Source organism: Pecten maximus, chromosome 8 (assembly GCF_902652985.1).
Source record: "Pecten maximus chromosome 8, xPecMax1.1, whole genome shotgun sequence".
In the NCBI taxonomy this organism is placed as follows: Eukaryota; Metazoa; Mollusca; class Bivalvia; order Pectinida; family Pectinidae; genus Pecten; species Pecten maximus.
In genome coordinates, this window is record NC_047022.1 from 13,563,454 (window position 1) to 13,578,590 (window position 15,137).

General features: G+C 34.8%; 1 protein-coding gene across 1 annotated transcript; it reads right to left on the reverse strand.

Moving 5' to 3' along the window:
* Positions 1 to 1,111: 1,111 nt before the first annotated feature.
* Positions 1,112 to 12,542, reverse strand: LOC117332506 (eukaryotic translation initiation factor 4H-like). The gene is made up of 8 exons (XM_033891438.1): positions 12,433 to 12,542; positions 10,386 to 10,548; positions 9,731 to 9,779; positions 9,039 to 9,103; positions 8,645 to 8,759; positions 6,583 to 6,789; positions 5,706 to 5,927; positions 1,112 to 5,095 (listed from the first exon to the last, which is right to left on the reverse strand). Exons 1-7 carry the CDS (start codon positions 12,504 to 12,506, stop codon positions 5,752 to 5,754), a joined length of 849 nt encoding a protein of 282 aa, XP_033747329.1. The 5' UTR covers positions 12,507 to 12,542; the 3' UTR covers positions 1,112 to 5,095; positions 5,706 to 5,751.
* Between the last annotated feature and the right edge of the window lie 2,595 nt (positions 12,543 to 15,137).

Here is a 15,137-nt window from a genome sequence, read left to right on the forward strand (position 1 = left end):
CCCAATGTCAGTATAATGTGACCGGGTTGGGTGTCCTGCTGGGTGTCTTCAGCAGTATGTTTCAGTGAGTTAGCACTATAAATCGGCAGAAGTTCCGGACAATCACAAGGAGACTTAACACGAACATACCGCAGCCACCCAAAACACACATACGCATTCACCACACGCATGTATATTGCACGCATGGTGGGAGGCCGTTCTTCAATTACCTCAGCTGTTGTTAGGACGTTAAACAAATAAAACCAAACCAAACCAAAATCTTCGGTAGCAGTCAACTATATATGTATATAAATATATATTGGTCCGTGTGATAGTTTTTGATATTGTTGAAGAGGCTGGCATTGATGTTTGCATTGGCGAGATGCATCTGAACTTCTCTTTTTTACCTTTCTGTTGAGCAGCATTTCATCGGCACTATTTGCCAGTGACAACACAATCATCCCGAAGTAAATATTTTCGTTTTGGGTTTCTTGGAATTCTTTTCTCATAGGTTTTATATTTCAACTTTCAATAAAGGATATCCAGACAAATTTGAACATTACCATATATTTTGTCCGTAGTAGTCCGGAGTTTGTCTACCCAATGGGTATAGCTGTCTCTGACATGACGATAGGACATCTTGGTGTAGCATTTAACCGGCTTCCAAGACAAGAGGTCGGCTCAATTGATGGGAATGCAAGGGCATATGTCATGGACGTGTTCGTCGTTTAAATTGATATCGTTTACATCAATGACATTTCATCTAAAAGAAAATGTACAGATCTACGAGCATTAGTCATCATTGCACCAATATGGCGGCGTTTGCAAGGTAGAGACTGATTTTTACATCATAATATATACACGCCTCCATTAATATTGACGCGGTAAAATACTATTGACAAGTGTCCGACAATTAATCGTCAGAACAAAATCTAAGCTCTTCTGTTACAGAATATAGATCAACAAGTCTTAATATAGCGGAATTTTAATATGCTGTGCCACTGGTTTTACTAGAATATAGGAAACCACGATTATGGTTAAAGGGAGACAACCAAACAATTGTTTATACTTGTCAATATAGAAGATCGGACTGGATACGCCAGGGTCAGAAAAAAACAGAGACATGGCAATATTACATTTATTTTTTTTATTTTCCTTCTCAGTTGTACAGCTTTCCCTTCCAAAGCCCATGACTTGTCATATAATCTATAACATGAACAACAAGTCGTTTGTCAGGACTACTAATATCGTCCAATGCATCAAAATTATAAGCTGAAAAACATTCAAAAGTACATTTCAAAGCATTTTCAGCTAAAATTAAAAGTGTTCTTCACTGTACAAATATTATGTAAAGTCTTTGTACACATTCGAACACACCAACACATTGAGACTGGCCAAGATAATTGCACTAATTTGTGCATTGCAATCTACTGAAGGAAGTCTCCTTCCAGCTGCTCAACGAGATAGCCTATTTCAATTAAATAAGCAGGAAACGTCTTACTCGGTTAAATCATGTACACAATACACAACCAAGCATGGTTTCACACAAACAGGAACAATTGGTAGCTATATTCTGTGTCATAGTAAAATCCATTGAAGGATTAATACAGAATATCCTGGGAACATATTCTGTACAAATACATCTTGAAAATTGATAAAACAGTCACAATTACTGTTGTTGATCTAGTTTTACATCTTCATAGTGCAAACTAAAATAATTCTTGGAGAAAGGTTTCCAGTTCATAATGAAAATATACTTTACAGGAAAGAATGAACAATTTAAAGGAATATATAAATCAAAGCAAATATGTAACCTGAATTTTTCAGACACCACAAAACACAACATACATATAAAAGGTAGTAGGACCTATATTAATGGTTTAACACTGAGGCTAAGTCAATATCTCATGTACTAGTTAATACAAACCGAATATCGAGCACATGCCAAGCATAAGTGAATCGCTCTATCAGGATGATTTTTGCAACATGTTGAAATAAGTACTTATACTTTGCTATGGAGTCATCCATCCAATTTTTTCTTTTCTTCTTTTGGCAAAGTCCAGTTAAAAGAGGAAATCACTCCTTATTACCACTGTTTTGTTTTGGAGATTTTAATTAACAGGTTCAGCAGAGATAAAGTCACTGATAATTTGAATTTTATTTTTCAGCAAACTAAAAGACTGCAGTCCAGGCATATACTGTCCCTATTATTTTTATTCACTTACATCAATGATGGGTATGATAGGGTGATATGCTCACTTATATTTTGTAAGAGGTTGGTCTAGCAACAGTTTGGGAGTAAATAGGGTAAAGAAGTATGTCCAGCAAGACTTATATGGAAAAAAATTCAGTGTAGCATACTGAATAAGGAAAAGAGAACTGATGTAGTTTTACATTGATGTACAATATCCAGAATAGATTTTAAGGCCATAGTCTTGAGTTGCCATTGTTTATGTCAAATTCCACACCATAGGGTAGAATTTTCATACTTGTAGACTTGAATACCAATGATTTTTCCTGGTACACATACTGCCTGTTAGGCACTTTCACTTAAGAAGTGACACCACATAAATGATAATTACATTATGTCCAATTGTCATTCTGACCCAAAACCTAAAAGGGGAGATAATTCAGTCAAATTGAAGACTGAAACATAAAAGTTTTACAATTTCTACAAAAAAAAGCAACATACTCTGGTACTTTGCCTCAAGGTAGATTATTCTAGTACCATATATTAGCCCTTGATTGAGATAAATTGATCTTGAAGGAAAAAGATTCTAGTTAAAAATGACGGTGGGCTGTGTGTCAGAAACATCTACGTTATGATGAAAACAGGCATGTGTTACTGTTATGTCACACACTACTACATAAATGATGACTAAACGATATCAAAGACAAAAAGTTTTGGAAAACCAAATGCTATCTTTTTCATATTTTAAATTTCTATATTTTGTACCAGTGTTATTGTGATTCCGAGAATCTATTGTTTAAAAAAAAAAAAAAACATAATGTGTTTCATAAAATTTGTATGATTAGAAATAAAATCCCTATTATAGATGGGAAGATTTAGTAGCTTCACCATCAATATTGTTCTGCAGCAATTCAAATAATCTTCTGAGCAAAAGAATATAATTTCAAATTCACATCTTTTCAACAATTGGGAAAAAAGCAAGGCGTATATCAAAGTTCCAATGCTTGTTTGGATAACATAGTTACCGCTGTACAAGTTTCAATAGTTTCTTCAGATAACTATAATATTTCAAACAATGACAACTTAAAACACATTCATTCCAAAAAAAGTAGAATTGTACGAATCAGACCATTTTTTTTTCATTTTTTTCCCCACCAGAAACATTCCTGAACAAAAGGCCCAGATAGCCTGCATCGCTCACCTAGATATTTCAGTAATCATGGCAAAGTACTCTCATTTAAGTTATATTACAAATATTTTCCTACTTTTTGAGCTACCTCCCTCAACTATGGTGAACCAAAACCTGTTGTTCTTAAGAAGAAGGATTTTAAAGAATTTGCTATATTTCTCCTATTGGGCCAACCTCTCCAGCCCCAGTGGAGCCACACTCTTCATTTTACAATACTGTATCTCCTTTGCCCAATATTACCAGACTAATTTTAATCAAAACCATTCAGTTGTACAGGACTAATATTGATTTAAAGTATAAACCTCAATTTACCGTATTTGGCCCCACCCCTTTGGCCCATGGAGAGCCACACCCTTCCTTTTATACAACAATGGATCTCCGACCAATAATTAATGCTCCAGACCAATTTTCATCAAATTCATTCAGGTGTTCAGGACAAGTAGCAATTTAAAGAAAATGTTTATGGACGATTGAAGCTGCGCCATGGCAAAAGGCCATTGGTCCTTTGGACCAGGTGAGCTAAAAATACTTCCAGATTGCCCATACACAGGTTACTAATCATCCAAATGGTTTCAGCCTATCCAGAATGAGGTTACTCTGCTGTTTTGTGCTGTAAGAATCTAGACTGGATGGGAAGTTGCTTATGATAACAGGGCTGATGATTGGCAGTTTATGCTGAGAGTAATACTGCACCACACACAAACAAGCACACATTTTGTCGCATAAATAATAAGCAACAAGAAGCAGTCAGACATCAATGCTTGCCTCTTGCCTAGAAAACATTCAATTACCCTTCTAAAAAGGGTACATGAATTACCAGTAGAACTTCGTCTATTCAACAACACTAATTTCACATAATAATTTTGTTTTCTGATCTGGAGAAAGTAACTAAAATGTTGAGTTACATAGCCTTTTAGATCTGCTTCAAGTTACTGCTAAAATTCTCTATGAGCACTCTGTAAAATTGTTCAGATTCTATGGTATGAAACTGATGTCAATGTACTGCAGTGATCCAAGTATCTTTGAAGGAGATATTGCATTTCACATTTGTATCTAGTTTTACAGTTTGTCAAAAAAATATGAAATAAAAATTTCCAAATTTACTAATGCACATTATTTGTTTATGCAAAATACCAAAATAAGAATTTGACTATCCACGGTATATCCAGAACAAAATGAAAAATAACAGGCATAAAATGATGAAACTGTATATGTTCAAAAACACATCTCCATAAAATGCTTAACAATATATGCTCTAAAACTTACTGATGTGTACAGCCAGTGTTAGTTCACACAAAAAAAAAATATTTGCAAATTCTTTAAAAAAAAACCCTCATTTAACAATTTTTATTTACATGATATACAACTGGTTTTTTCAATCAATTTCAAAATATAAAATCATGATTTTTCAAATCAAATTTAGAATCAAATTTTGGCATCTGAATTGTCATACTAAATCAATTGAACTATCATCAGTCGTATGTAACTATTTGATTTTTTAAACAGACCAGCCAGTTTTAAATACCATCAACACAAACAAGTGTGCATGGCAAAGATATGGTATATAATATGTACAGAGGTTTCTACAGCGATCAATAATGACTTTACACAAAGATGGGTGATAATGACAAAACAAGAGTCACATGACCCACAGACGACCAATAAAAAACTGACTGGCCTTGTCTTATCGTTAGCACTTACATGAGACAAGGAAACATCCCTTTTTATGACAGCATCTGAAATAAAAAAGAAAGTCCAGAATACAAATAGGATCATCAAGGTCTAATGAAGACAGTTTTCACCCTGTCTAGGTCTCAAGCTCTTAATCTTGTGCATGTACTTGCCTTATAAATAACAGTAGGTCAGACCATTGCATTTTTTTTGCATTAGTGGTGATTTTTTTGGACTAGTGACTTTCTTAATTTTTGCACTAGTGGTGATATTTATTTGCATTACTGGTGATTTGATGTCAGAATTTGATAATCACAAAGGGACTAGACAAGGCACAAGTCAAACAAAGTTGTCTTTCTTTGTTATCTGTGTTTTTGTTCATACTGACAGGGATGAAGATTGTCACCTGTAGGCAGTTCAATATTTCTAATGACAACTAATCAGAAAAATATGAGATGCTTCTTGTAGTAACACTTCAGTTCAAACTGTATATACTTATAGACCTAGCCTCCACTTGGACTAACAATTTGTTAATGTCTGGGTGCATATGGCAATATCACAGCATGATCACACAAACAATAAATTCATTTTTATACATCAGATATTTCTAACCAATACTATGATATGTAAAATAAGAAAACCTGACTAATTGATGGACCTATCCTGTAAACTCACCTTTACATATACTATTGGCTCTATGTACACGTGTCAACCTTCCTTACTACATGTTGCTGTTTTCACTTGTGGTTCGCGATCGATTTTCAGTAGTAGTAGGTTCGTCTCTCGCCTTGCCTGTTCCAAAAATGCTTGAATTGCGTGGCGCAACCGCTGTACTTGCTACTGGTTCCTTGACAGTCCGAGGAGCCAACTTGAGCCTGGGCCTAGCTGCTGCTGATTCTATCACATCAAATATTCAAAAATGTTCAGAGGCAATCTCGATTTGATCTAACATGCTCACTACAAAACAATGTTATATCTGTACCATCTGAATATTATATTAGTATTGATGTTATCTAAAATTTAAGGTCACATGAATTAAATGATTTATTTCACATGTGAATATTAGTCTACAGCCTGTCAATTTAAAATTAAAGTATAACAAGAGGCCTAGAGGACCTGCATCTCTAACCTAGATATTTCAGTTATAATGGCAAATTACTCTCATTTAAGTTATATTGCACATATTTTCCTACTTTTTAGCTGCTTCTACTAACAATGGTTTAACCAAATGTGCATCAAATCTGTCATAAGGATTTTAAAGATTTTTTCTTTTATTTAATGAAATATTGATGCATGTCAGACAACTCATCGTGTTGAGCCATAAACAGAATCATTTAAATAGATTTTTACATAACTTCAACTGGCCTGGTCAATAAACCGTAAGCTTGTATTTACCTTAAACTTCGTGATACAGTATCTTACTATATTTTTATATGTATCATAAATTTTTAATTAAAGGAAAACTTTAAATTTGAAATATCCTTTTTATAATCCCCAATTTCTCAACAAATGGTTTCTTGAAATGTAAGGATGATGCACATGTGTCTCTTACCTGGAGAAGGTTCCCTCAACTCTGCCTGGCCTCCACTGTTCTGTCTTCTTCTACCGGGGCCATCTTCATAGCGATTGAATCCCCCTCCCCTTGGACGGTCATTGAAACTCCCACGATCACCATGGTGATCACCTTGGTAACCACCACCACCACCACCTCCTCGATAGCCACGGCCACCTCTATCACCATGACCTCCTCGGAAGCCACCTACAAAAACGTTGAAAGGCTACCTATTACAAACTCTTCATTGAAAATGTATAATTATGCAGATATACACTGTACATGCATACAAAATAGGCTTATTACAGATCTGTGTTCATATTATGGTTTAATTAAAAACAATTTAGGCATTTCTTCAGTAACCAATCAATTAACAAAGGGCCAAATGCCCTGAGAAACGTCAGGGTCCGAGGTCATATAATAAGAAATTTAAAATTGGATTTTATAGTCAGTTACATTTGTATCGGATGAAATGTCTTAATCTGGTTATTCCTATTCTATATATATTAAAGAAAACGTGTATAACATATTTATCTGCTGACAACTTTCCAATAGCTGAGTATAGTTCTTTCCCTATTTCTTTAATGCTTGTGGAAGATTATTGATATACTCCTGAATCAGTTAAGCTGCTTGTAAACTTTGAAAAAAATCAACTGAACGACAAATTGGTCTATTAACAGAATATGTTGTACAACCAAAGATAAAATCCAAGATGTACACAGCCTAAGTTTTCTTAATTTTATTTATACTATAAGATGTTAATTAGGCCTAGCAAACATCTGCTTTATGACCCCTAGTAACATATGTTAACCCCGATAGAAAATTGCGGTCGCGTTGTCCGACGAGACATATCTAGTTTTGACATCAACGCCAGTACATCAGTCACGGATCTTAATCATTAGATTCTATTCAAATAAACAAATAATAACCCCATTTAACAAAATCCTCATGAAAAACGGCAATGTAGTTTGTTACAACTTGCCTTCAATTCCTGGTGATATTTCTTGCGTATTCTAGCTAGCGACATACAAATGAATATGAAACTGCGAACGGTCGTTGGTTTAGTTACATTCGACATAACCGGCATTTTGCCGATTAGTGATGAGTCACGTGACAGCTGAAGTTATCTCGTGGAATGCTGGGGTGCATTTGACTATGCAAATAGGGTTGGTTTTAGGCTTATATGAAATGTTTCTGCATATGAACTCAGGATGAACATATGAGTCTAAGACATGTGGATAGTTTCTCTGTGAATGCATGTAAATTTCCACGACGATCAAACTGATAGTTTTACTTTCGTTTTCAAGGCAGGATCGAGACAGAACTACGTACTCCTACGCCAACAAAATTGCATATACTGACGAGGAAATTTTTTATATTTATACTCTAAATTAGTCTAGAACACTAAACATTCATATTTCATTTTAAATAATTGCAGTAAACACGGTCTACATCAGTTAAATCGTGTCAATAATTGCTATCAAAATTGGAACTATATTAGGCTGCGGATGTATATCATTTGTATGACAGAAACCGGAAGTTGTTAGCCGGAAACAAAAGTGTCACTAACAACATTTTCCTACCACGACTATAACAGCAGGTGCCAAAGGCATCCCGACGTTTAATACAAACAATTTAGGCATTTCTTCAGGAACCAATCAATTAAAAACAATTTAGGCATTTTTTCAGTAACCCACTTGAATAAATTCAAATCACAATGGCAATCAAGACTGTCAGTGTTATGTCAGTCTGTATGTACACATCTGACTGAAAACAAATTTAAATCAATTCTATGTTGACTACAGTCATGGTAAGGGCACTAGATGAAGATTAGTTTTGACATCAATAACATTAACAAATGGCTAGGGAAAAATAGAGCATACAACAGTCTATGAGTACATGAGACATAAATCTTTGTGATGATTTAATATTTACACAAATACTTGTGTAAATACAAAAGAAACTTAATTGCTGAGGTTATAACTGGATTAAGAAAAGTTCTAAATAAACAGGTTTCAGTGTAGGTGGAGGTGAGGGAGTTTTCATAAAAGGACCAATTTACCATCATGTCCACCTCCTCCACGTCCTCCGCCTCCTCTACCACCACGGTAACCTCCACGTCTGTCCCCCTGTCGGGACTCCGCCACATCCACTCGTAAATTTTTATCCTCAAATAGCTGCAACAAAAAAGAACACACTCTCAACATTTATTAAAATATATTGCACACATCATTTAGTCTCTTCATCTGCCAAAATTACCAGTAGACTTTCATCCCTTTCATCAAACAATTAAAGTCATCACATAATGTAATTTCTGAATATGTAACTTTAAACGAAAGATTGAATATAAGTAAAAATTATATCAATACAATTGAGAGGGTTGAGTTTGTGTCATAATACATGGTATCTTTATGAAGCAACATGATGCCCGGAACACAGTTTTGGAGATTACTTACAGCAGAATCGTACGTTAATGCTTCTTCCAGTGACTCGATATCATCAAACTCCACATAGGCAAATCCTATAATATAATTTATCAGTATTTAGTAAATGATCAGAGAGACATCCATTATTTACCTTTACTTTTGTCATGTATACTATATCAGGGTTATTTCAGTAAAATATATACATCCTATGGGTACACTTCAGGAAAAAAATTAATACATAAGGATGCTGGGTAAGTTTTGGCTTTTCATATGGTTCTGTTGGAATTTAATCTCTTCATTTGGTGGTTTCTGTTTGACAAACCTGGAATCCTGTTGTGTATATATTATGGTAATAGCCCTTGAAAAATAATGTAATTCTTAATGAAGTTTGTAGCAATTTTATTTCTTACATCTAGTCACACCAGTAATAACGAAAATTTCTTACATCTAGAGTCACACCAGTAATAACGAAAAGTTTTTAATAGAAAACTTACTTTGATTGGTGAAACTTTTGAGTTTTACTTCAAAAACTTTTTGTATTAACTTAAACGGTGATATTTTGGAGGCACTTATTGATATAACCAGGCAATGTTCAGACAATTATAAATAAAACATGGAATTTTAGAATAGGTTTTTGTGTAATATCAAAATTGGTTGAAATTACCTGTATCAGTGTAGGTACACATTACTTTAGTTAAGAAATAATTACACAATAACAATACCTTTAAATTTGTCTGTTTCTTTATCACGGACAAGGCGTACACTTTTGACCTAAAAAGATGAAAAGACAAGCTACACAACATATAAAGCACATATGCATTTGATAGACACCTTAACAAATTATGAAAATGTGGGTGTTCTATTTATATCATTCTATCCAACAAAATGATTCATTTTCATGTTTTGCACTAATTATATAATATTTACATTTTTGAATGCAGTCTCCCATTGCCTCTTTGTTAATCTTGGCTGCATCTATGAGTGGATAGATGCAGTCAAGATCACATGACCTGGTTTTGAGTCAATCACTGAAACACTATTCTTTTTTGAATGGGTGAAAATAATGGATTTATTCAAGAAAAACACAGTTTAACACATGTAAATATAATAATTAAATGCTTGTTAGATTGTGTTTATTGTCACTATAAATGCAATCTGGGTGACAGATAAATCTTACCAGGAACCATTCTATTTGGTATATGTCACCCAGCTGCAGATAACATTTATATTGACAATAAATACAATCTAACAAGCATATAATTGTTAATCATATATAATCAAGTATGCTAATTAATGCAATTCATCATTTTTTTCTTCGACACTTTTGCACATATATGGTTGAAGTAAAACAAGACAGTGACTTTATATATCCAATACCTTTAGGTCTTGAAATATAATTTCAAGATCTCCCTGTACAATGCCAAATGGGAGGTTTCCTACATAGCATGTGTATGGGGGTTCTGTGGGTAAAGGTTTCCTCCCACGCTCACGTCCTCGATCACGTCCTCCACCATAACTGTTTCCCGGCCGGCCACCACTTCTACAACACATATAAAGATCTGTGTTCAACTTAAGTCAATAAAATAGTGTAACAGGGAACCAGGGTAATCATCTACAGCAAGATTTGCTTCCTGTCAGTTTATTCCAAGATCCACACACTTACATTGTTAATATGAAAAAAGGCTTTACTCTCTGACTACTGGTAGCTATATAGTATGAGAAGGAAATCACTTGACATTTAAAGGAAGAATAGTATTATGGTTGTTGTGCAATAATCAATTTTAAGATAAGGCATTTGTGGCTCACTGAATAACTATACTAGGTTGTTTTGATATTATCATTCAACTTTGTAATGCAATTCAATTTTATTAGCACATTTATATAATTACGGTAGTAATTTGATGGCTAAAACTCACAACAAATATAACTATAAGTACACAGATGATGATCTGTTATCACATAGGGTACATATTTTTTTGTATAATACAGTCAAACTTTATGCCAGTTAGCCCATCTTCCCCACTTCCAATGACTGTTTAATGAAGCTGCTGCAGGTCTGAAGTATATAAAGACCTATACTAGTACTAGCTATATAGGAATCTAATTCAATTTAAAACTACAACTGAGTCGAAATTGATTAATGAAGGAGAAAGCGGAAATATCACCCTTACCAATCAAGCTTCATTTATTTTATATATATATATACGGTGACTTTCTAATAAGTGGGTACATATAACCGTACATTTCTTTATTATTTTTTTTTTACAGAGTACACTTAACAGAGCACAGAGTTTTTTCATAAATGGATCTAAAATCCCTATATGAAAATTATTTGTGCTTCAGTAAATTTGTACACTAGAAGCTTAAGCATCAGAGTCAATACTTGACTATACATCACTTCAGGTTTTTGGTTACATTTTTTTTCAACATGGATTAGCACAAGTCTGTACTATATGGAGTCTGCTGGTATAGGGCTATTTATCATTTCAGATAAAATATCCTGTTCAGTTCCAATAACATTTGAACAGCATTGAATAAAATCATCTAGTTTTAATATTGTTCAGTAAAAACCATTTAAAAGAGTTTTGAATGCCAAAAAGTAAATTCAATGAATGCAAGAATTTACTCATTGCAATTACACACTGATCAAGATATTCAATAGGTACGTACTACTGCCAATAGTTTTTTGTCATGCGTCTAAATAATTACATGTAGTTGTATAATATAACATTTTTAAATCTTAAGATTGTGAATTTAACATGTTGTGTGTGTTTGGCAACTATTGATATAAAACTTCGAGATTCTGGAAAGAACAAAGGTGTAAAAATCTGTCTGATAAAAGTAAACATTCACAATACAAACCTCCGAAATCTTATATTATATTATAGGACTACATATAACTGCTAAATATTTTGGCTCTAATTACAGTACACCCCCACTCAATACTAGCTCTACCAGTAAAAACATTAGTTATTTCCCCACAAATGTTATCTAAAAATCAATACACGGAATTTTGGTTTTATTATATGAATAAAGAGTCAGATATTCCAGCATTCAGTATAATTTACTATTGAACTACATATATCGAATTAAACTTTTAACTTAACCAAGTTAAATTGTGTTCACTGTATGTTCTGCGGTGGCGAGAGGGAGACATTTGTGTTTAAGACTGTATAACTACGATATTGAAAACCCCTGCTATCTGGAACAGTTCAACTTAAGAAACATCACCGAATTATCACGGTGACGTTAGCACATAAAAAACACGTACGTGCAGTGCATCACTGCATGCCATGTGATAAACATCTGCTAACAAACATAGGGCCCGTGAAAATAGTTCGATTGCATCTACGGTTCACCAAGTCCGATCGAATTTGACTTTTGTGCATGCATCAATGAATTTATCGTAACATTAAATGTCAACCTTTGATTGTAGTCATTATCAAATCCTCGATTTCCACCATAGTTTGAATAATTTTCACCACCATAATCAGCCATGTTGCATGTCGGAAAAAGTAAGACGGATGTCTGGTTTCTGACATGCGCAGATTGACGCATCGATATCACCCAAGGGTAAACCAACGTCAAATGTTATGAAGTGTGAAGAGCAGGAAGACACACCTAATAAAGCTTTGAATGGTCAAAATTAGTGACTTTGGGGTTCAAATAAACCACTTTTATAACAAGCAAACACGTTGTGTACTTTGCTATAAATAGAAGTAAAATATAACTATATGGAAGGCCAAGAAATAAGGTATGAAGACTTTAAGGCAAAACTTAATTATACCGGAAGTCACAGTCAAGTCAAATGAGTCCGTCTCTAGGGAGCATGAATCCAGAGACCTATAATAAAAATTTAGTATATAGGTCTCTGATGAATCAGAAATACTACGCTAATTAAGTACTGTAACGCTAATTAAGTAAGTATAACACACATTATAGGAACTATTACCATGCATAACATATCATGTTTGCTTGTTTGTTGTTTATTTGCTGGGTTTAATTCATTAATTGGCCCGTGAACAGCCAGGGTCATTTTGATTCAGGGTTTCCGGTAGTAGTTGGTGGCTACCTCACGGAAAAACATATGAGAGGCCCATCGCATGTCATCCAGAGCAATGAGGGTAAAGTGTCCTGCCCATGGGCACGAACACGACAGCACAGACTGGTCCGTTTCTCAGCTTCCCGAGAAACAGACCAAATCCTTGCAATCTGATTAAGAACATTCAGAGAAGGCACGGTATGTTTACAGCCAGCATAGAAGTAGAGAGCCAGACTGCGTCACCAGCATGATATCATCTCTGAACTGGGAACCTCTAGCCGTTCAAATAACTAAAGCCAGAGTACTCATGCTCTATAAGATTATACATAGGCCTAATCATGTGGCTATTGATCCAACACCATACATGACATAAAGTGATAGGAGAACAAGAGGCGCACACGAACTAAATCAAATCTCTCCAAACAAAAATCATTATAAATTATCTTTCTTTCCCCGAACTTTCATCGATCGGAGCTCTTTACCAGACCCTCTAGCGCAGGATCCAGACCTGAACTGCCCTGGCTAGCTTAGTGTCACCTCCCGAGGGACAATTGTGCTCTGACCTTTGAGTCTTTCCCTAATCCTGGAAGAAGAACAAACCAACGCGGTACAGGAATAGTCGAACCACGCACCTCAGGATCTTCTCCTGAGGTTACGTAACTGGCCGCGGTGCTCTAACCGACTGAGCTATTGCGGCCTCTATGAAATCACACCACGTTTTGTCTGGGCAAAGACTTCCTAATATGTAACATAATCTTCAACCTGTTACAGGGCAGAAGTTGACATAATCGTCACTCATACTGTTTATGTAATGGCTGGCACGTCCCTGATAACGAATAATGTATTTTGTTTAAAATTAATCAAAATTAATATTTGAGTCCAACATCAGGGAGTTAAAAGAACATAATTACATATATATGCTCTATTTATCCATGAATTTGGACTGAAATATTATTTTCATTCACTGATTGATAGAAACGAGCTCCTCACATGTGTTCCGCTATAGTCACGTACACAGTCTACTGTTGTGCGATGTTTACAGCGTGCCGACTGGCTGTCCGGTTGTAAACTACGTAACAATTCTTTTTGGAGTAGGGGGACATTATACTCTTTTTATCTTTTATCTACATTTTGTTTATTGTTATTGACAGTAAAATACCTTTTCATTAATCTTATTGATTAATCTCTCCATTTAAGACAACCATGTCTTATTTTTGTAAGTTTCGTACAAGACGGAGGGGGAAAACCCACCTAAGTATTCACTGAATATAGTTAAATTAATGCTGGTTTGAAGAAGAAACTAATTATTTAGAGAAAGTGACGAAGTAACGCAGGTTGCTACTGATTGAAATAAGAGCGTGTTACGATGTAAATTAAACTTATGAATGATTATGCATTAAAATATATAGTTCAGTAGAGTATAAAAGTACCAATTATCAGAAATGTATCCAGAATTACAGTATTTGAATGGCCTGTTGAATGTTCCTGAAAATGTTTGGATTTTTGGATTGGGTGCCGTAGATCGTGAGTTCGAGGCCCGGTCAGGGCACGAGTCAAAAAGTTGTCTTCCTTCGTCATTTGTGTTTCTAAGCTATATATATATATATATACAGTTTCATACTTCAGGACCGTTTTCGTTTTTGCGGTCCAAGCGGTTAGATTGTTTTCAGACGAGCCTTGACAAAGACTTCCACGGCCTGTATCAATATTTGCAGGTCCGTCAAGATATATGTTTGAAATATTTCATTTAAAAACTGACGAACCGGTTTGTCAGCATTAACGAACAGGCCCTATAATGCCCTATTAATTTTGTAGTCCGGATATTCTGACCTTTTATCCACACACATGGGCTTGACACAAATTCTTATCCCAAGGATCGTATCATTTAAGTATATGACCGAAAACTATAAACACTGGGTTTTTAAAGGATGGGCTGGGATAGACCATAAATATCAACGTGATGGCAGGTTAAAAGAATAGGAAAGTGCGCCAAATTTATACTGCCACTCAATCAAAACGACTCATCATTAATGTTAAGGACTGAGCATTCCATGCTGTGATATACATTCGGAACTTCTAAATTGGTT